At 43.9% G+C, this 21283-nt stretch overlaps 2 protein-coding genes across 2 annotated transcripts in view; one reads left to right on the top strand and one right to left on the bottom strand.

Annotated features, from left to right (window-relative positions):
- The window catches only part of cps1 (carbamoyl-phosphate synthase 1, mitochondrial), a 30778-nt gene extending 22416 nt beyond the window's left edge, over positions 1-8362 (bottom strand). The window contains exons 1-20 of the mRNA XM_076170049.1: positions 8147-8362; positions 7112-7221; positions 6661-6805; positions 6401-6490; positions 6248-6304; positions 6062-6154; positions 5847-5936; positions 5197-5325; positions 4799-4905; positions 4502-4643; positions 4284-4361; positions 3818-3916; positions 3577-3672; positions 3300-3489; positions 2994-3151; positions 2659-2787; positions 2178-2322; positions 958-1168; positions 589-787; positions 157-333 (exon numbers count right to left, since the gene is read on the bottom strand). Coding sequence (XP_076026164.1) covers positions 157-333; positions 589-787; positions 958-1168; positions 2178-2322; positions 2659-2787; positions 2994-3151; positions 3300-3489; positions 3577-3672; positions 3818-3916; positions 4284-4361; positions 4502-4643; positions 4799-4905; positions 5197-5325; positions 5847-5936; positions 6062-6154; positions 6248-6304; positions 6401-6490; positions 6661-6805; positions 7112-7221; positions 8147-8260 — 2559 coding nt within the window. The 5' untranslated portion in view covers positions 8261-8362. The remainder of the gene's footprint in view (positions 1-156; positions 334-588; positions 788-957; positions 1169-2177; positions 2323-2658; positions 2788-2993; positions 3152-3299; positions 3490-3576; positions 3673-3817; positions 3917-4283; positions 4362-4501; positions 4644-4798; positions 4906-5196; positions 5326-5846; positions 5937-6061; positions 6155-6247; positions 6305-6400; positions 6491-6660; positions 6806-7111; positions 7222-8146) is intronic.
- An 8043-nt stretch (positions 8363-16405) lies between these two features.
- On the top strand, positions 16406-20364 carry myl1 (myosin, light chain 1, alkali; skeletal, fast). Its single transcript, XM_076169922.1, has 6 exons — positions 16406-16615; positions 17544-17571; positions 18834-18977; positions 19331-19504; positions 19593-19670; positions 19934-20364. Exons 1-6 carry the CDS (start codon positions 16478-16480, stop codon positions 19960-19962), a joined length of 591 nt encoding a protein of 196 aa, XP_076026037.1. The 5' UTR covers positions 16406-16477; the 3' UTR covers positions 19963-20364.
- Positions 20365-21283: the final 919 nt, after the last annotated feature.

The following is a 21283-nucleotide window of genomic DNA, read 5'->3' as shown; positions in this document are numbered from 1 at the left end:
TGATAACGTCCCTTGAAATTAAATAGCTCTCTGTGAAGAAAAGCCGTGTGCAGGGCCGGGACAAAAACAGAGGACACGTCATTGTATCACACATCTGCAAAGCTGCAAATGAGATTCTAATGACAACGCAGTAGGATTAGAGTTATGATAGATTACCTTGGCAAGAGAGAAGATGCGCGTGCTTGAGGGCACAGACAGGTCCTGCTGCAGGTCTTGGGTGACTTCCCAGGCTTTCTTGAGTGGCAGCTGGGGCACAAAGCCGTCCACTGATGGGTGACACATCCTCAGGGCCTTCTGAATGCTCTCCTCAAAGGTCCGCCCCACTGCCATCACCTCCGAACATCAAACACAGAAAAGTGTTATGCAATGGAGAGGGGAGAACCATAGAAAACTCATTGTCACGGAAAGAAGTTGTATGAATTTCTGGTAGCAGGGAAACACGTTTCATAAAGAAAGGCAGCGGTAATTAGGTCAACGAGCAAGTGAGTGAGCCAGCAACTCACTGAGCCAACAAGTGAGTGAGTAAGTGAGAAAGAAAGTGAGTGAGTGAGTAATTGGGTGAGAGAGTGACTCATCATCATCCCTCACCTCTCCCACGCTCTTCATGGCGCTGCCTATTTCTTGGGACATGCCCTGAAAGCGGTCCAGGTCCCAGCGGGGGATCTTGGTGACGATGTAATCTAGACTGGGTTCAAAGCAAGCGGTGGTCTTCTCTGATATGGCGTTCTTGATCTCTGGCAGGGGGATGCCCAGGGCCAGCTTAGCAGCAACAAATGCCAAAGGGTACCTGTGATCACAAGAAGACCAAGATCAACCTCCAGTGACCCACAGGAACTCACAAGTGGATGTTAAAGACAAATCCATAAAGAACTTCTTGATACGTTCAACTAAACTTGATTTACTTGTGTATATTCATATTACTTCATATTCCCGACAGTGTTGAGTAATAAGGCTCACCCAGTGGCTTTGGATGCTAGGGCGGAGCTTCTGGAGAGGCGGGCGTTAACTTCGATGATGCAGTACTCCAGGGAGGCGGGGTTTAGGGCGTACTGGATGTTGCATTCGCCAACAATTCCCAGGTGGCGAACTACTTTGATGGCCGTCTCACGAAGCATGTGGTACTCCTCGTTGGACAACGTCTGACTGGGGGCCACGACTATGGAGTCGCCTGAAAGAGAACAAGATGCACGACTGTGAGAGTGGATTTTGGTTCAGTTCACTAATATTCCAGCATGACGTTGGTACTCGAGTACAAATTAAATCCCTGTATTTATGTTGAGACACACTGTGACTCAGGGCTTGTTTTATTGAGACGATGCTAATTTGACGCTCTGTCTAAGTGATGTAACCTTCCTGGTGATTTGTTGAAGTGTTTATTAAGAGTTTATTCTGAAAGTGAGTTTGTGCAAAAACAAATGTAGTTCATTTGTGTGATATGTGTATAGGATTTTAACTGTGATGTAATGCTCCCACTTGCTGGACTAATTGAAAGCACAGGTTCAGGAAAAACAGCACAAATTGGAGGTAAAACAGTATTTGGGTCCATACCAAGTACATCCATACTGTTTTATTCCCTTATGTCTAAATTAAGGAACTAAACAAAATGAAAACAACTTCCAAGGAACAAGAAACATTTGAAAATACTGCAACATTGTCAGCAATCTAACCAGCAGGTACAAAGACTATGTGCTGAACATAAACAATGAGCTGTTACAGAAGATATAAAGAACTCCCTCAGCCTAACGCAGACTCCCCTGACAGAGATGAAAGTGCTCTGCTCCGTCCCCTAAGACTGCACATCCAACAGTCCGTATCTACTTCAGTCTGCAGGGGGCAGTGTTTGTGCCTGAGTGCATTGTGTGTTTCAGGTGGACATGAATTTGAGAATAAGAGAAGCTTGTGTATTTTCAGTGTGGCTGGAACTCTGTGTCTCCTCAGAGAAGCAAGAACAGAGAGAGGGAGAGAGAGAGAGAGAGAGAGAGAGAGAGAGAGAGAGAGAGAGAGAAAGAGAGAATTTTCACTCTACTCTCCAGAAAACAGTGAAGCCTGAATTGCATGAAACTCAACAAAGCAACAAATGAAAATCTAAAAAACGCAAAATAATAAAACCTAATGAAAACAACTAACATAGCAGGACGGAGCCCAGCCGTGTGTGCAAGGTGTGTGAGATTGAGTACCAGTGTGGATGCCCAGTGGGTCAAAATTCTCCATGTTGCAGACGGTGACACAGTTATCAGCCACGTCTCTCACCACCTCGTACTCCACCTCCTTCCAGCCCAGCAGCGACTTCTCCACCAGGATCTGACTGCTCATGGCCAGGGCCTACACACACACACACGCACACACAAATCCGCCACAAGATAGAGCAATTTTCAATAACAATACTCCTTCATCAACTACTTCCACTGGGGAAGCCCAACAGAGGCATAGAGACAGTAGGGACAAACTCAATTACAACCTTAATGAATGCACAAAATGAATAATCGATTATTCCTTTAAACCTCCTACAAGGCATCCATCCAAGCATGTAAAATACTAACTCATGAATGCATGTATTCATTTGCCATAGTCAGCAGAACATCAGCAGGGAATGAAGAGTGTCCCTTTGTAAATTTGCAGTGACCATCATCTCCCCTTTCTGTCCTGCAGCGTTCTGACCTTGTGGGCCGTTTCCTCCAGCTTGTCTTTGTTGGCACAGAGACCAGAGCCCAGACCTCCCAGGGCGTAGGCGGACCGCAGCATCACCGGGTAACCGATCTGTTCCGCAGCTTTCAGGGCGTCGGATACCTAAAAGGCAAGAAAATTCAAAAAGCATTAAATATAAAAGGAAAAAAAGACCCCTAGTCAGCGCAACAATGGCTTTAAAATGGCCCGTATGAAACCATTAAATATACAATCATCATCATACAGAATCAAGAAAACAAGCATGAGGTGTAATAAAGTCAGATACTACTACAAGATATATTTCTTTGTTATTCCACTCTGATGATTACCGACTGGACGGCGATACTGGGAGCGATCTTCTCATTGATCTCCATCAGTTTGTCAGCAAACAGCTGTCTGTCCTCTGTGGCCATAATGGACTCCACTGGGGTTCCAAGGACCTTCACCCCATACTGCTCCAGGACTCCACGCTGAAACAGTTCCACTCCTGAGCACAGCGCAGGCACACACACACACACACAAGCAGATGGAGGTTAAACATACAGACAAGCTGTTGCCGCTCTGTTCCACTCAGCGCTTTCATCTCTCCTAAATCTGCACTCCTGCACATTCAAGCAAACATTGGAGTGTCTCACCACAGTTGAGCGCAGTCTGCCCTCCCATAGACAGCAGGATGCCATCCGGGCGCTCGGTCTTGATGACTTCGGTCACAAATTGTAGCGTGACGGGCAGGAAGTAGACTGAGTCGGCCTGCTTGGTGCCCACCTCGTTAGTCTGGACGGACGCTATGTTTGGGTTCATCAGCACCGTCTTCACGTTCTCCTCCTACAGAACACCAACCCTCATAAGATTATTACAATTTGCAAATAATGATTTTGCGGCATTTGAATTTGCGGCAACTGGGATTCGTACTTTCATGGCTTTGACAGCCTGAGATCCAGAGTAGTCAAACTCTCCAGCCTGACCGATGGACAGACCACCGGAGCCCAGTACCAACACCTTTGATACCTGCAGAAAGATAGGAAGACACCCAGACAACACTCACAGTCTTCCCATTTTGAAGGATGAATCTCTATTGTAGTTAATATAATTAATAAAATTCCCAGTCCCAAAATCTTCCAGTGTCCTCAAGGTCCTTGGAGAAACTGCTTACCTTGGCTCTGGGAGGGAGGGCAGGTTTCTTGGGCATGACTGACACAATGTTGGCCCCCTTTCCCTTCTTGATCAGAGAGATGAAGGCATCAAAGAGGAACTGCAGAAACAAAGACACAATGACAATCTAGCCGCTGTTTGAAAAGAGCATTAATAAAAAAAGTTGGGCTGTTTGGGTTTAAGTTCTCCTGAGAATTAAACAGATTTTTCATAACTAGCCTGATAATCAACAGAAGGTCAAAGCTCTGATCCCTGAGTTGACAGATTGACTTTGCCTTCACCAGCCACATTATTGCTCTCTGCCTGTATGTGTACTTTCATTTCTGACACAGGGCTCTTCAGGTATTAAGCTTTAAGCTTTAATTTCAAATTTTATAATAACGAATTTCAAAAAACACAAAATATATTGGAGGTATCATTTCTTAGACTTAACGATGTTTCCTGGGTCAGTTAATGTGTGGACTTACCTCTGTGTCTGTGGGTCCCCCTTTGGCCTCAGGGTGAAACTGAGCCGTGAAGACTGGCTTAGTGTTGTGCATGATGCCCTGGAAAATATGCACAGTTGATGGAGTGATAAGAAGGTTACACAAACAGGTTTTTCAGTGTTCAATGACACAGCCACTAGCAAGGGTTGTTGTGCTACAATATCAGCATGGACAAATCCCCCCGGATAAGTGGAATGTACCTCATTAGTGCCATCATTGACGTTACTGAAGAGTGGACTCCAGCCCGGTGGCAGGGAGTCGCTGTCGATGCCGTATCCATGATTCTGTGCTGTGATGAATGCTTGGCCTGTCATCACATTCAGCACTGGCTGGTTCTGACCTCTAGAAGACCACAGGGACATACAGTATGTGCATAAGATACATGTATTCAGTTTCTTTACGGGAGAAGCGCCACGCAAAAACATAGAGAACGCGTGCCAAGCGGCCACTGAACTGGAGACATGAATGTTTGTGAGGATCGCGAGTGAAGGGTTCACCTGTTTCCCATGGGCAGCTTGTATGACTTGGCTCCTGCAGCCAGAGCGGTGATCTGGTTCCCCATACAGATTCCAAACACAGGCTGTGGACGATCACTCTCCAGAACCTTCACAGGACAAAACACAAGTATGCATTATTAAGGATGCATGCGACGCTATCATAAAATTCAGTGAACTTTAATTGCTGTAAATGAAAATAATAAAAACAGATATTAAAGAAAAAGAAGGCAGATTGCTCTTAACTTATAGGCATAATATTCTAGCTGAATATCTGTTTTGGTGCCAAAGGACCAAAGTATACTAAATCGCTTCTTTACGATCTATCTACAATAACTTGTTGCACAAAATAAGTAACTGTGTACAAGTAGTTCCATTTCTCTGAAGCTGTGTCCTCATACCTTGCGAACATTGTGGATGAGCGTCTGGGCCAGAGCTGGATCTCCTGGTCCATTGGAGAGGAACAGGCCATCATAATCTAAACTCAGCAAGTCTTGGTCCCACGGCACCAGGTGGACCTCTGCACCGCGCTGCACACACAGAGAGAGAGAGAGAGAGACACTCACACTCATTTTTACAGTCTGAACAAGGGACATTAATATAAACTGAATAAAAATATTCAGAGTTTTATGTAAATTTGTCATCCACTGAGAAAATGTGCCTCTGGTTACAATCAAACTGTATATATTACTGCAGCATTATAAATGGGACATCTTAACACTATAAGTAGCTACTAACTAGCCAATTAAAAGAAACTAAAAATAAAAGGTGTGTAAGCACTAAATGTAGGACTCCCAGCTCCTCAGTGAGTGATAAGTTCAATGCAGTCCACAGGATTTTCCAAGGCATTAAGCACAAATCAGAGACTAAGAGTATTTTGCTTACAAGCAGAGCCAATTATCCACTGCCGACCTAAGACAGCTATGGGAAGGGTCGCATAACAAATCATACATTCTCACTGAACCTCACATTACCCAACTATTCAATGCCACGGCAACAAAAACAACAAAACTACAGAGCATTTGGCTTCATGCTGTAGCTGCACTCTCACCTTGACCAGCAGGCGAATGATGTTGTGCTTTATACCGCAATCAACAGCCACGACTTTGATTGGGTTCCCTTTTCCAAAGACTGTGGTTTCCTATTGGTTGAGAGGTCACGACAAAAGAGATCGGAGCATCAACAGCGTATGCGTGACACAACATGTTTTGATTTGGTCTCATATATGTGGTGATAGTCGATGTTGTCTTGGAGGGCAGCTGTTACCTTGGTTGAAACGTCTGCTAACAGGTTTCTCTGGTTGGGGTCTGATATCTCCACTGGCTGCCCGTCAAATTCGATCTTTCCCAAAAGCGTACCCTGAGGAACAAGAATCACACACAAAGCGCTCGTGTTGAGAGTGATCATCCAATCCGTTCCAAAAATATTTCACACATCACACGTCACATTTACCTTGTCTCTGATGACTTTGGTCAGCATTCGGGTGTCTATCCCATACAGGGCAGGAACCTTTGCAGAACGAGAGGACAAACTGTATGAAAATCTGCACGGTTACTTTCTTCGCTCTGAGATTGACGCCATGCTTTTGGCTGAATGAATCCAAACCTTCTCCTCTTGTAGCCATTGACCCAGAGACTTGACAGAGTTCCAGTGGCTGTACTCGTGGCTATAGTCCTGAACCAAGAGACCAGATACCTAAAGAGATGAGGGGACAATATAACACTTGAACAGAGCGCAGACAGAAAGATGGAGCCATCATCTGCATCAAAACTAAGCTACGAAATACTGGTTTCCAAGGCTACACATTTAACTGGAGCTGCCACATATCTAATGGTCATAAATCACGTGGAAGACCTGATTAATACCTGGATGCGCTCTGACTCCACATTTTTTCTCAGGCCCAGCTCGTCCACCTCCTGGGTGTTGGGGACCCCATAGTTCCCTACGATGGGGTAAGTTAAAGTCAGGATCTGACCTCTGTAGCTGGGATCTGTCAGGGCTTCAGGATATCTGTAATATTAAAGGTATAACGTAGGATGTACAAACTTTTGTGGCATGGTAGAGCTGAAGCACATCATTGCAACTTAAATTCAATGGGGAACTTCAATGTAGTATGTTATAAAACGCTTTTTAAAACACTTAAAATACAAGGTTGTCAGGCTCTTATTTGCTAATACAAGGTTTCAGCTCACATAGTAAGTACATGAACATACAGTTAAGAATCCACCGCTCTGCTCCATTAAATTAAGACTAAAAGTGCTTTTTGTTTTCAAATCTATTGGGAGTTCGGCAAAGGTCATCATCTCTCCTTCTTACCCCACCAGACCCGTGTTGAAGACCAGTTCCCCAGGTGCAGAGCCATTGTGCCCGAAGGAGATGCCTTTCATCCTGGTCCCATCCTCCAGGACCAGGTGGGCTGTCTGAGCCTGAGAGTTTAAAAAGGATCAGCAAGGTGACAAGGAACTTTGGAAACAAAAAAAATCTCAACTTCTTGTCAGTTTTCCCGTTTTGGGAAACCTTTAGCTTAGGAGGGAAGCAGTGAGCCGCTGGGACTCAAACTGCAGGCCACTGTGAAATGTGCTGTGACTGTGAGTGCTGAGACAGACTATTCTGCTTTTCTGTTCTAATGTTCTAGTGTGTGTGTGTGTGTGTGTGTGTGTGTGTGTGTGTGTGTGTGTGTGTGTGGGGCTACACATTTTACACTATTACACTGAAGTATTTGCAATTGAAATTGAAGGATCTCATAATCTCATAAAACATAATTATGACAATATGATACAGTTTCACATACAAATTCTTTGCATATACAAAAATGTCATAAAATTAATTAATATGCATATGCAATATGTATGCAATATGTACGACTACAAAGACGTGTGTGTGCATGAAGTGTGATTAGCTTTGTAAAGGCCTTTACGCGTAGCCAACGACTCCAGGTGTTCGTCTCGCTTTGATAGATGACGCAACTCTCCCAATGACTTGCGTAGATTGTGCAACACCACGCTACTGTGTGCGAGTCGAACCAGAACTTGATCGACATGGTATTGACAGAGTTGATCAGTCCGGAGACAACACGTGCGAAAACTTGAGCCAAACTCTCCTACGCAGCAGCAGGAACACTGCGTAAAACACCACATGGTTGCCAGGTTACAGTCGGATTAAAGTAAAAATCCGATCAATAAATCACGGAACTAAACTTGTTTCAACTGCGCGGTGCATTTCTGACGCAAGACGCTTTTTGTACTGTGACGTGTGAACTGTGGAAGAAGTTTCAATCGTATCCAAGTAAGCGCTGGTATTGTTGGGTCGAATACACCACATGGATTTACAGTGTTATCAACTGTTTCTTACCTTCACACTAATCAGTCTGCAGTGCGGTGTGAGCCAGGTGGAGGTTCTGCCGCGCCGCAGGCAGCCGAGCCGCAGAGACCGAACCACGCTGCACGCCAACAGCACTTTGCTCATATTAAGCCTAAACTACAACAATATACCGGCATGTAAGAGTAGAAAAGCACGGGCGGCACTGCTGACGGTGTGACAGGCTGAATGAACGAGTTAGGAGGCGGCCACACGGGTCAACCAGGGCGCGGAGTCGGGTCCGGTGATTGGTCCCCGACGCGTTGTTTTCCTCACCGCGTGAAGCGCGCAGAGTTCGGTGAAAAATAGCCAACTGTGCACATCCATTCAGTTAGACTTGTTATAATAAGAAACTAAACTTATCCTAAACTAAACCATAACACCGAGACGTGTAAAACATAACAACGTTAAATAAAACACATTTCGAACCTGTTGTGCTTTTGAATCTATCTAATATGAATAATTGTATTTTTGCAATTTCTTTTATTTGTGATTTTGTGTCCTTTATTAAGTCTTAACTTTTGTGCTGAAGTGTTTGAGTGCATTGAAGAAAAGTTTCAGGAGCAAAATACCAAATAATAACTGATTAATAAAAGACCTGTTTATCAGAGTGGCAACACCAAAAGCTTTATAAATAGAAATTTTGCATTAAAGTGATTACTTTAAAATGCCTAAAGTGAGTAAAATAACTAACACACCTTTAAACTGCATTGAAAATGACATGAAGGGAAAATACTCCGCACTGGCTAAGACATGAATGTACCTGCTTACTGCCAACTTATGTATTATGCTTTCAGTGCAGCTTTTTCTTTGAGCTCAACTGCCTGGAAAAAGAAAAGTCAAACTGGCTGTGGACGCTCCATGGTGGTGGGATTAGACTGGTCCCTGAATCTGCTGATCACTGCAAGATGGCCTCTCTGTGGAGAAGGCTGCCTGCCTGCCACTCTGCTTGCTTCAGCAGTCTGAACACACAGACTGGCTGCGACTAACACAGTCAATGTAGAGCCGAAACTACCCCCACACACACACTCCAGACACATGACTTGCAACAATAACACACACACAATGACACAGACTAAGGAAAAGCTATGGTAGAAAATGCAAATCTTTGTTTGGGTTGCAAGTGCATTTTCCAGCATTTGCTTTATCTCCCTTATATATAAACTTACAACACAAAACACATTGTAAGATCATTATATGTGCAGCTTAAGTTGAAGCTGAACTTGAGTTATCATGAGTCCTGCATCCTATAATTTAGACCTATTGACTCCACTGTCAATGATATCACCCAGCTCAAATTCCCTGTCTAAATTTAGGCCATCCAGCTGTTGTGGAACTATGAGGCACTAGCGACATCCAGTGGTCATTTGCTGAACAGCTTTCAAAGGGATTGTAATTCAGTTGGCGATGTTGTGGTCTAATGTTTACTTCATGTTATGGCTTGATGTGTATGTCAGAGTTCAGCGCTGAGTCTGATTTATAGACCCGCCCAGCAGGCTTCAGTATCATTTAGCTGCCAGCCTGTTGTAGAAGTCACGACAGCTTTACACCTCACAAGACACACACGCACACATGTTAAGAAGAGCTGCATACAAGGTTCTTCGTCCCCCCTCTCAGAGGTTCTATATTATTTAGTTTTAAATGTTTATCATATTACACCAGTGGATGGCAGGTGATCTTCTTCTGTCCCTCAGCAAAGCCACTAAGCTATGTAACCTGTGTACAGATGTTTTGAATGTCAGCACAACAACCACATATTTTAGATTTTTGACAGTAAAGGAAATAAAGATGCAGTACTGACATCTTAATAATCCCCAGGTAAGGCAGTTACGTGGTGCCTAGTAATGTGTTCTCATAGGCCTGGTTTGCGGTTTATAGGCTCATAAAATGTGTTAACGTGTGCACTATGGAAGTAAATGGCCAGCAGAGGAAAAAGTCAAATCATCAAATCATCATCATTATTTTTTTTCAGTGGGTGAAGAGTAATGGTCCAGAATAGGGTGAGTGGGTATAGAGATGGATGGATGGATGGATGGATGGATGGATGGATGGTCCTGATCATGAAATCTTACTGTAGTCACTCACAGGGACACAAAGGTTTCAGGATGAGTCTCCATCTAACATTTAGTTGAAAAGGTCCAGTCAATACATTGTTTTGACATAAATTCTTTATAATCATCATTATATTACCCAAATCCAAGTTTTCCTACATGATAAGTTCTGCTCCCTAATGTAGTTTATCGAGTATCAGTCATTGCTCCGCACATATGAGTGGAACGTGATTGCAAAACCATTTTCACAGGTACCTAATTGAACTTCACTATCTCGCAATGAAACTTACCAAAGCTTATTAGCAACACACTGAACCCTGAGTCATCCTTTTAGCACCACGGCTAGCCTTCTAAACTCCCACTGTCAGCCAGCTAACTAGCATGCTAACTAGCCAACCTGTATGATGAAAAAGCATGGATGCAGACAAAGCTCCACAGCTACCTGAAGATTAACAATCAGAACACAAACTTAAACAACATCATCTTGGTCAACTTTATCAACAAACTGAGCACCTTTGAATGTACACAATTAACAAATATACAAGATGAGGGCATATGAAAACTGAACATTTGTATGCTTGTGACTATATAGCATCTACTCCAATCATTGGCGGCATGACTCAGGACTTGGTGACTTGGTCCCACCTCTGCAAATTCATCACTGCAACCTTGATTTAGATTTTAGATCAAAGCACTGTTCTCTCAATGCTCCCTTTCTTGTCTGTACAGGTGGTGCTGAGTGTGTCTATTCTCAGACAGTTACAACCTCAAAGGAAACAGCCGCGTCCGCTTGCTGTCCATATACGATGGAAAATTGCTTGGCGATGATTGGGAGAACATGAGAAGCCCGCACAATGTATGGCCCTTTATTATTCCGAAGCCTTCCAAATTCCTGCAGTGATTGGCTGGTGTGCCCCCCGTTGAACTCCAGTGTCTGTCCTCACTGCAGGGACCCCACATTGTCTGCGGTTTCAAGTGAGAGTTTCAGATGGTGGCCCAGCTTAAGCGAGGACGTAAATAGACGAGCAGGCTCCCTCGCCGCTCTCTGCCAGGTTTCCAAACTCAGTCTTGACCCTGAAAAGCCAGAAACCACAGATGATTCCAAAATTTGGTTTGTTTAATGACGGACTTGGTAACGTGTTTGGATTGACTGAGTATTATTGTAAATAAAGAAGAAAGCACTGGTTTAATCTGATCCCTTATATGCGTGAGCATACTATGCTAAGATGGATTCTGATTCTGATTCTGATTCTGTTAAATGGTTTCAAGTAGTGGGTAGTAGTAATAATCCTTGTGTTACTAGTAGTATCATTAGATCTTAGATCTAGAGGAAACAATGAACAATTCGCCTTTTTGATCATAAACTACAAGTAGTAGTAGTAGTGGAAGTGTTTCCCTACTGCTTTTTCCACAAGTAAGGTCAAATGTCCAAAAATTGTTAAATACCACAATCTTCAGAAACTAATAGGGGTGGGACCCTGGTTGAAGCATTTCACCTCTCAGGTTGTCACAGCTACATTTCATCCTGTTTAAGTTGTAGCATGACACAGAAGCAGGAAGGCAGCAGAGGGGTTATAGATGTTCCATAAATTATAGCTCCTGAGTCCAGGCAACCCCACTGGCTAACCACAATGAATCTAAATCTCTAAAGTGATTTCAGCTGTATTAAGATAATGCAATGACAATTAATATTAAATATCCTTAAAGGACTTATTCTCTTTCCTTGCAGCGTTCAGTACGTTAAAATGATTAAGATGGTGATCATAAGCTTTATGATCACCTTCAGGACTGTACTTTGTGCCGTGCTGGGACTGTATAAGTCACTGTAGTCCTTGTTCTTAGACCCCCCCACACGTCGTCACCATTCTTGTTTGGGGTGATGGTATCATGACATTGAGGCGGTGCGTCTCTGCGATTGTCCCGTCTCGTCTCTGGAGCATAAATGTAGGATCAAGTCATCATGGGGGAGAAAGAGGAGGCTGCTGTCACATTCTCCTCCTCTGTAGTGATGTAGTGTCACCGCAGAAAGGGCAGAGAGTAGCTTTGTTTAGCCTGCCCCCAACTAATCCCGAAGCGGCTAGCGGATGGCTTTGAGAGACACACACACATACACACGCAGAGAGAGAGAGAGCGAGACCATGCAGGCCACAAAGGCTGCATCAGCCCCCTTAAGGAGCCATAGTCCCCACCCTTAGAAATCCCAAGAAACTTCACACCTCTCTGTGTCGACTATAAATAGGCTCCATCTGTCTCCCCAGGCTCAGTTACAACATTCCCTTTGGAATGGCTGTGGGTATGTAAGGAAGCACTCAGGGTCTGGAGGGGAGGGTGGAGAGACCCAGTGTCCAAAGCCTACTGTCTAGTCATCGCAGAGGGCTGAGTGAGTGACCCCTGTTGAATGTTTTGTGGAAACAGAAGTCCATCAATGCTTTCTGCCATTTCCTTCTGTCCAGCAAACAGCTCCGCTACTCTCCCTCTCTACATGCCAGGGATGAAGGACCCTGGGCCATCTTTGGAATCGCACACCACACAGCACTCATCGCATCTCTCTTTTCTCAAGCTCAGGTTCTTCACATTTCATTAATCATGCTTATCCCAGTAGGACCTAGGGTTAGCGTCTCCAAATGATTCCGTCTGTCCTTTTTTCGTCACACAATCTTAATTATGCAGCTCGTTTATTCAGCGGTGATGTTTTAGCCCTGCTACTTGAGACATGAATGGTTTCTTTTATGTGACATGGAAATTCCGATCCAGCCCTGCATTAGCTCCCACCACCATTTCATGTTTTGTACAGTGTGTGTGTCCTGAAGTCAACCTGGAGGTGATGACAAAGCCCTCCCCGAGAAGAGGTGAAAGAGCAAAAACGGATCCAAGTGCTCTACTCTGAGAAGAATGACAGGCCCCAACAAACCGTCCTCTTAAACTTCTTGGCACAAACTCAACAAACACTGTTGTCTTAGCTTGATTTTGAAAGCTCTCATTTGTTTATTGAAGAATTTAATACATTTAAACATAACTGCATCATTCACAGAAGCTTTCAACAGCCACACAACACAGGTATTATTTCTTCAACTTCCTTCCTCCCCTTCGGTTTATCTTCTCTAGCTCCTGAAGAGATGCAAGATCCCCTCACCCCCAACTAACTACAATGAAGAACACCAACACAAAATAACATGTTATGTGTGAATTTCAATTTGTATAATTTAACTATAGTTGTGCTTTTTACAGACAATAGTAACATTTAGCATTGAAAGTAGGCAGAGTGTATCGGATGAGGAATTTGGAGCATTCCTTTTTCAATTGTGAATCAGTAAACAATGCACTAAGTGTACATGAAGACTATGCTGCAAACCTTTGGTCTGCATTGGAATCATGATGGAATTAAAGGGTTACAGCTGAGTATGAGCAAATGCACATGCAGGTGTCTTACTCTGATTATAATGTTTACATGCCTGAATACATCAATTCATTGATTGATCAATCTGTTACTCACAGGAAACATATCAATTTATGCCAATTTCCATCGTGTTATGGAGTTTACATGACGCCATAATGGGAATTTAGTCAGTTTAGTTTAAACTAAGTGCATCGAGTGTCTTGGCTGTGATGTTGTGAAGATTCCCAAGGTCCCTCACACCAACTGTCACCAAAATATCACTAATAAAATGTGGGGAAAGAAAGGAAGCAGAAGAAAAAACAGTCCTTTCTGACTTGTTGGTGTTTGTACTTCATCTAACCAATCTATCACAAACAGCAGCGCTTGGCTCCAGGAGGCTGCTGAAATGGATCTGCTGGTGTGCGTCACTAATGCAGGACCTGCCTTGCCCTTTACTGTTACATTAACCCTCCACCATCCCACACACACCCCCCCACTTAAGAATCTGACCTAATTTCTCTCGAATGGTTCTGACAAGGTAGCAGGGACCCTGTTTAAGAATAAGCAAAGATTTATTCAGAATCTTGAGCCTTGCCAAATTGACACTAGGAGCGACTCATAGCAGACCTTATATTTCGAAAGCTGACGGAGCAACACAGCTAAGACTTGAGTGGCTTCTTTTGATTTGTCAAGGAAATGACTGCACTGGAACCTCTGATGTGAGCAGGAATCACAGCATTTGCAGGTTTTAAGTTTCATCTCTGAAATGTTAAGTGGATAAAATGATTACAGACTCTTACGTAAACAACCAAGCAACCAACAACCAGCAAAACAAGATGTTATTCAAAGTGTCCAATCTAAAACTGGACAGGAAAATTGAGTTCACTGGATTGCCAAACAAACTTGATCCCTCTCTCTCTTTTCTATGAACAAGCTGACCTGCCATCACATCTTTATAAAGCCAAGCTGAAGCTGAAGCCAAAGCTGGTGAAGCCATTAACATTCTATAGTGGAGTTCGGGTTGGACTACAGCAGAGATGTAAGGCCAGGAGCACAGTTTCTATACAGGGAGGGAGTGAGGGGAAGTCAGAGCAGGAGAAGGTGCAATGGGGTGCCAGGGGGCGAGCGCAGATGACAGCTGAGGTTTTCCCTGGCCGGCCTTCCCATAGAGGGGGTCAGTGAAAGCGGGGGAGGTAGGAAATTATACAGTTCCTTCGTCACCAGGCTCTGTCACCCCGGTGGGGGCAGGGCTGCGCCACGGCCACTTGGAGACAGATATAGACAAGAATTAAGGAGACGGACTTTGCCCTGTGGGTGTTACTGGCATCAGCAGCTGAATGCTCCTCTAGGCCTCCATTTCCAGTGCATTCACATCACATTCAGCACAGGAATGTGAGGACCACACTCCACCCCCAACAGCACCTCAGACCCCAAATGGCGCTGAGCAATCAAACACAGGTGCTGCTTAATGGGGGCGCCTATTTCCAGGGATTGGAAGTCAAGAAAAATGTGTTATTATTAGAGGTGAAAGACGGACAATATCCCAAATACTTAATGTGTGAAACTCAATTACACTGACCCACTTTGATTTAAAGTCAGTAATCACTATTAGCCTCAGTCATTTAAGTATTGTATCATTATACAATAATGTGAATGAATGTCACACGTGAGTTATGAAGATCTGTGTAAAAGGTTAAAGGTAGACAAGGGCATCAAATGACAAGGTTGAAAGAGTTTAACTGGGTGGTTCCTCAACTACATAGACGGCATACATGCTGCTCTATAATAGTATGATATGCATACATGCTGCTCTATACCGTATGATGCATGTCTGACCCACTTCACCATGGTTGTGGACAGGTGGGGAAAACCTCATCTTATTCAACTTATGACCAATAACATCAACATTCAATAAGCTATTAGAGGCTCATCTGTAAATGCAGGTTAGAGGCTGACAGAGGCTGTTTGTCATAGTGAGTCGGGTGTTATGTAATGTGACATGATCTGCTTTTTACTACATAGTGAAACACTCTCACTGTAACACCTCCTCCTCCACGCCCCATCAGACACTGCAGTTTGATCAACTAAATAGTTATGTAAGCATGATGGGAGTTCAGTTATACAGTAGATCCCAGCTATCCAAAATCAAAAATAAATCTGGCATATGGGTCATATTGGTTCCTATTTTGTTTAACACTCCTTGGAAAATGTATTGAATTACTTAGATATACAAATATATATTTTAAAAACCATTTGACCAGGGAGGAATGAATGGATCAGAGTGAAATAAATTACAGTTTAATACCAAATAGTTTTAAATCGATGTGTGGTAATATGATGATGATGATGATGATGATGATGACAGTACATTCAGTATTTTACATTCAGTGATGTCTGTAACATGCTAAATGTTATTACGCTTATAAAACTGACATTAGAAAGTTTATCGACTCCCTCGAAAGTATTTTTATCGACTCCTTCGGACAATATTCATCGCCAATTTGTTAAATATCCGGCTGTGAATAATTGTGCGTAATAGCTGTGCGTAAAAGTGTTGCGTAAGGTCGGGAGGGAACTGTCGTTACTTCCTGGCCCCAGTTAACCTTTCGCACCATTTCCTATGTTTTCGTTGATCATCTCGGATATATGGCATAAATAAATCCGCCCTGGCCAGCAGCCCGATCTTCCATATTTAGAGCGGACCTCACACCCCTCCTGCCCGCTGCCCAATCCTCTGACAGGGACGGCGTTGACGGGGGCGAAGAAGAAAAATAGCCTCATATATATACGCCCAAACGGTGATTTCTTTCCCCGAGTCCCCTCCACTCTGTACCCCACTCCTTGTGTTGTCACCGGAACCGGAATTGTCTGTGTGTCCAAAAAACCCCATCCGTCGAAATGGCACCAAAGAAGGACCCTAAGGCCGCTGCTCCAGCCAAGAAAGCCGAACCAGCGAAGAAGGCCGAATCACCTGCACCGGCACCTGAACCAGCACCAGCACCCGCTGCCCCGGCTATCGACCTGTCTGCCGTCAAGGTACAATGACCGAGAACGCATGAAGTCTGGGATGGTGGGATGAGACTGGAGATCTGGGATTGAAAGTCAGGAACAACTGGGATTTGATTTGTTTTTCCTCAATTGTCAGTGTTAGAGTCCAACAAGAGCAGCGTTTATCATACATGCAAAGTAGAGACAGGATGAGATAATGACGTAGGATTGGCTAAAGTGATGATGATTTCACGTTTACCACAGTGAAGATGACCAACGTGCCCATCACATCCATGAAAAGGATGAGAGCTCTGTGGAATAAGATGTAATTAAATATGGGACTTTGGCCGATTATTTATTTATTACATGCTTTACTGCAATAAATCCCCACCAGAGGAGATATATGAACATGAGGATGCAGACTTAATCATGAGTTAGAGAGCAACAGGGGGAGGTTTGAGGAGAGCTACCAGAACCATGGATAGCTCACCGTGTCCTCAACTAAACCACACCCCCGTCCCTGTGGATTGGACTCACAGTGGTAAGGAGTGTGCCATGGTGACACCAAATGTGGAGATGTTGATGTAGCTAAAGATGGACCTCACACACAGCAGCGTAAAGCTAATTTTACTCCCGGTTTTAATCCGATTGATCAGTTTATGGATCAGAGGGAAAGGCCCGCCGGTCTTTTCAGTATATGTGTTTGGGTCGAGCTTTTATTTTGAAATTGATATTACAGCCTAGTTTAATATTATGCTGTGAGCTTGTTGGTTTTGCCTTCAGAAGCACTGATCATGACGACTTTAATGCTGGTTGAAGAGTTAAAAAAAAAGCAAAACCTGGAGCTTTGGAACCCAGGTGATTTGACAAGAAATGACGTTATGACTCACACAAGTGTAGAAATACAGGGTTAATGCCTGCAGTATGTATGTTTATGTTGCACACACAGAGCTTTGTTTTTTGTCTTGGTGTGTAGATCGAATTCAGCCCAGACCAAGTAGAAGGTAAGAAAACCTCATTTTCCCTTTAGCACCTCGTGACACACACTGAGTTTCAAAATAAAAGAAGACACTGAATCACTCCTATTAATATGACTATTACCCGAAATGTATGACAGACTCAGAGCTATTTGTGACATGTTGGCTGGCTCTGACATTTTGTCAATCAGAAGTCTCATCAAAAAATTCACACCCAGTAAACATTTAATGATGTAAAATGTATCAGGTGTCTTTACATGAGAGCAGTTATATGTGATTTATCGGTAAATGGATTTTCAATGATTGAAAAGAGATTCATCATTTCCTAAAAAACCCATACGATGATGACGATTATGATGCTTGTTGGGCGGCTTGCATTGCAAACTACACAACTGACTGAAGTTGTTGAAGTTGTACTTGTTAGATCTAAACTTGAGACACATTTTAGATTAGTAGCAGATACTTTGTTACATCTTTTTTCCATACATAATAATGATAAATGGCAGCGAGAGCATCACCAAGCTATTGAACCAATCCCTGCTGGCTATAATAATTGCAGATCGTCGATTGGCTGACTGTTGCTGGTGTCCCCATTACAACACTTTATACAGCGATTAGACACAAGTAAGTACTGAAATGAGAGGAGGGCCGTTAGGTGAGGTTGTAAACCTGCGTGGTTTGGCCGGCCAGGCTCCTTCGGCAGCTGCTGGTTATGCTGCGCTCAGCATTCCCTACCTTTACTCCGGCGCCCACAGTGGGCCTTGCCTTTAAAAGGAAGGGGCTCATATTCTCTGCTATGTTTATCAATTCCAAGGTGGTCTTTTAAAAGAGCCCGTAACCCAGTTGAGAGAGAAGGAGACAGCTGGGATGGAAATAGTCTGAGGGCTCAACAACATTTCAGAGTCACTCTGTCCATTATAACTACTATATCTATTCACCCTCTGGGTCCTCTGAAGCGTTGGAGCTGGTGACAAACGCAATGGAAACACAATGGATGTTTACCACATTTAGGTAGATTTGGACTGAATTTGGTCCAACCATGCAAAGACTGCAGGTCTGCTTTAATACTTTTTACCAAACACATTTTCCAAATCCACATAATTTCCACATCAACCTCCACACATGCCGATGCAGATACAAAAGGAGGTAATTAAAGGACAAAACCAATACAACCCAACATTAGATTGGATGCTGCTGTGGGATAATGCACATTAATAAGTCACTTAAGTACCACTAACCTAAAGTGAGTGATGAAGCTATAACGACATCCTCCTCTTCCTCTGTTCTAGACTACAGGGAGGCCTTCGGTCTGTTCGACAGGGTGGGTGACGCCAAGGTGGCTTACAACCAGGTCGCTGACATCATGCGCGCTCTGGGACAGAACCCCACAAACAAGGAGGTGGCCAAAATCCTGGGAAACCCCAGTGCTGAGGGTGAGAGACCCGCTTTGGTCCTGTGTGTGTGTGTGTGTGTGTGTGTGTGTGTGTGTGTGTGTGTGTGTGTGTGTGTGTGTGTGTGTGTGTGTGTGTGTGTGTGTGTGTGTGTGTGTGTGTGTGTGTGTGTGTGTCACATGTCATCATTGAAACAGAGCCCAGGGTTTTGCAGTAGCAGACCCTGTAGAGAAGTAGTTAGTCATATAGTCATCCTCTTAACAAAGGCTTGCCCAGTCTAAGTGGGTTTACCCTTTATTGCGGCCCTTTGTGGTGGATTCATCAGCGTGACGCGTGTTGCAGACTCATTCTAACCTGCTGGTTACCTCTGGTGATGTTTGTCTCTTGTCATGCAGAAATGAACGGCAAGAGAGTAGAGTTCGAGGGCTTCCTGCCCATGCTCCAGACCATCATCAACAGCCCAAACAAGGCAGGGTTTGAGGACTATGTTGAGGGTCTGCGCGTCTTTGACAAGGAGGGTAACGGCACAGTGATGGGTGCTGAGCTGCGTATTGTCCTGTCAACACTGGGTGAGTCAGATCCCTACTGTGTCAGGTTTGTATGTGTGTATACTTGTGTCTGTTACTAACGTAAGTTGTCCTGCGTCTCCCCCTACAGGAGAGAAGATGACTGAGGCTGAGATTGATTCCCTTATGGCGGGTCAGGAGGATGAGAACGGCTGTGTCAACTATGAGGGTGAGCTGAACATTATATACAATACTGAGAAGGCCATAAGAAGTATTATCAATGAATTTGAACACATCATAAGTAGATGTAGTCTTAGGAGTTTCACACACTGTATATCATAGTGTGTATTGTGTATTGACAAAGCCCTCATGCCAGCTGATGTCAACGATTTGTAAATGTACATTTCTAACATCCAGATTTGATTGTATTGTAATTCTCTCCACTTTCTCTCTTGTTTTCCCCTCTCCTGCTGCCCTGGCTTTCACCCTCAGCCTTTGTCAAGCACATCATGTCTGTGTAAGGACCTGCCACTGCAGTGGTGAGCATCGTATATGTGCAGACCCCATGGCGTCGAGACATCCACTCACTGTTTCCTGTTCCATCTGAAGAAACAGGGGGAGCAAAAGGACTATGAGATGTCATTCTAAATGTTCGATTTCGTTTTACTTGTTTTTTTCTCTTTTGTCCAAACTGGTGCTTTTTTTCTCTCCTCCTAATGATCTCGAGGCCATGCTGCCATTTCCCACAAGATATCCCCCTGTGTCTCACTAGGGGGTTTTGGTTTTCACAGTGGAACAGTGACGGAGGGGAAGGTGGGATGACGATGCCCGTCTCCTCCTGTCACTCACTGTCTGGCTCTCTCTCATGGAGGTGACTGGTTTGGCCCAGGTCTGGCCATCAAATCAATCCACTCCTAACCCAACCTTCCCCCAAGTCTTAACTTATTGTTCTCTCCTCTGTCTTTCCCAATAAACGTCCCACTAAGCCCCACGAAAGCTCATTAAGTTTGACTTCTTTATTTATTTGATGTGTAGTGGCTTCAGTCGGATGCAAGTAAATTTCTCAGCTGAAAAGAAGACAGCACTCAAGCTCACTTTCCCTTATTTTATTGTCATTAATTATTTTAACTGGTGTCATATCAACAGGAGAAAAACTGCGTACATCTACTTGACCTGTTAAATACATTTACAGTTGCTGTAGGGTGGAGCAGGGCCTGGGGGAGGGGCACACAGAGATGGGGATGCAGAAAAAACACAGAAGCAAACAAACAGTCGCAGGTGAGGGCAATAATCAGGAAGGAGGCAGAATATACCACAAACAGTGTCGGAAAAAGAAAAGGAGATCATCCAAACACTTTCCTGACAGAGTCCGAGCTCCCTCGGCCACTGTGACCTCTTTTATGGATTTTTTCAAAATATCTAATCCACTTTCTTCTTCCACAAATGGCAACAGAACACCCAGATACATCAGTATCCCCCTTAAAACAGCATAGGATCTGCACCACACACGCACACACACAGGTTTCAGATTAGCTGCATCTTTGCTGAATCTCAGGTCGCAGTCGTTCAGTAGCTTTGCGGTTCTGGCAACACACACTCCTGCTTATTCACTCTCAGGGAGCTGTACTCTTCTTTTTTTTTTTTTACAGCAGTAAGCTGATTATCTGCAGCTTTTAAAGACAATGAAGCTATGTGAGATTGTTCTGATGCTGATGATGCGTTCCTTAGCAACACCAAATCGGCTGTCTGGCATTGTCACGAAGCAAAACACAGTAAACAACTAAGAACTACAAAACATGAACTTGTTTGATTTTTATCCAATAATTCAGGAAATAACTTACT

The sequence above is a fragment of the Genypterus blacodes genome, unplaced genomic scaffold (assembly GCF_046128005.1).
Source record: "Genypterus blacodes isolate CSIRO-AG114 ecotype Tasmania unplaced genomic scaffold, CSIRO-AGI_Gbla_v1 ptg000214l_1, whole genome shotgun sequence".
Classification (NCBI taxonomy): domain Eukaryota; kingdom Metazoa; phylum Chordata; class Actinopteri; order Ophidiiformes; family Ophidiidae; genus Genypterus; species Genypterus blacodes.
The sequence above is the reverse complement of the archived record's forward strand: the minus strand, read 5'-3'. Positions and strand labels throughout refer to the sequence as shown.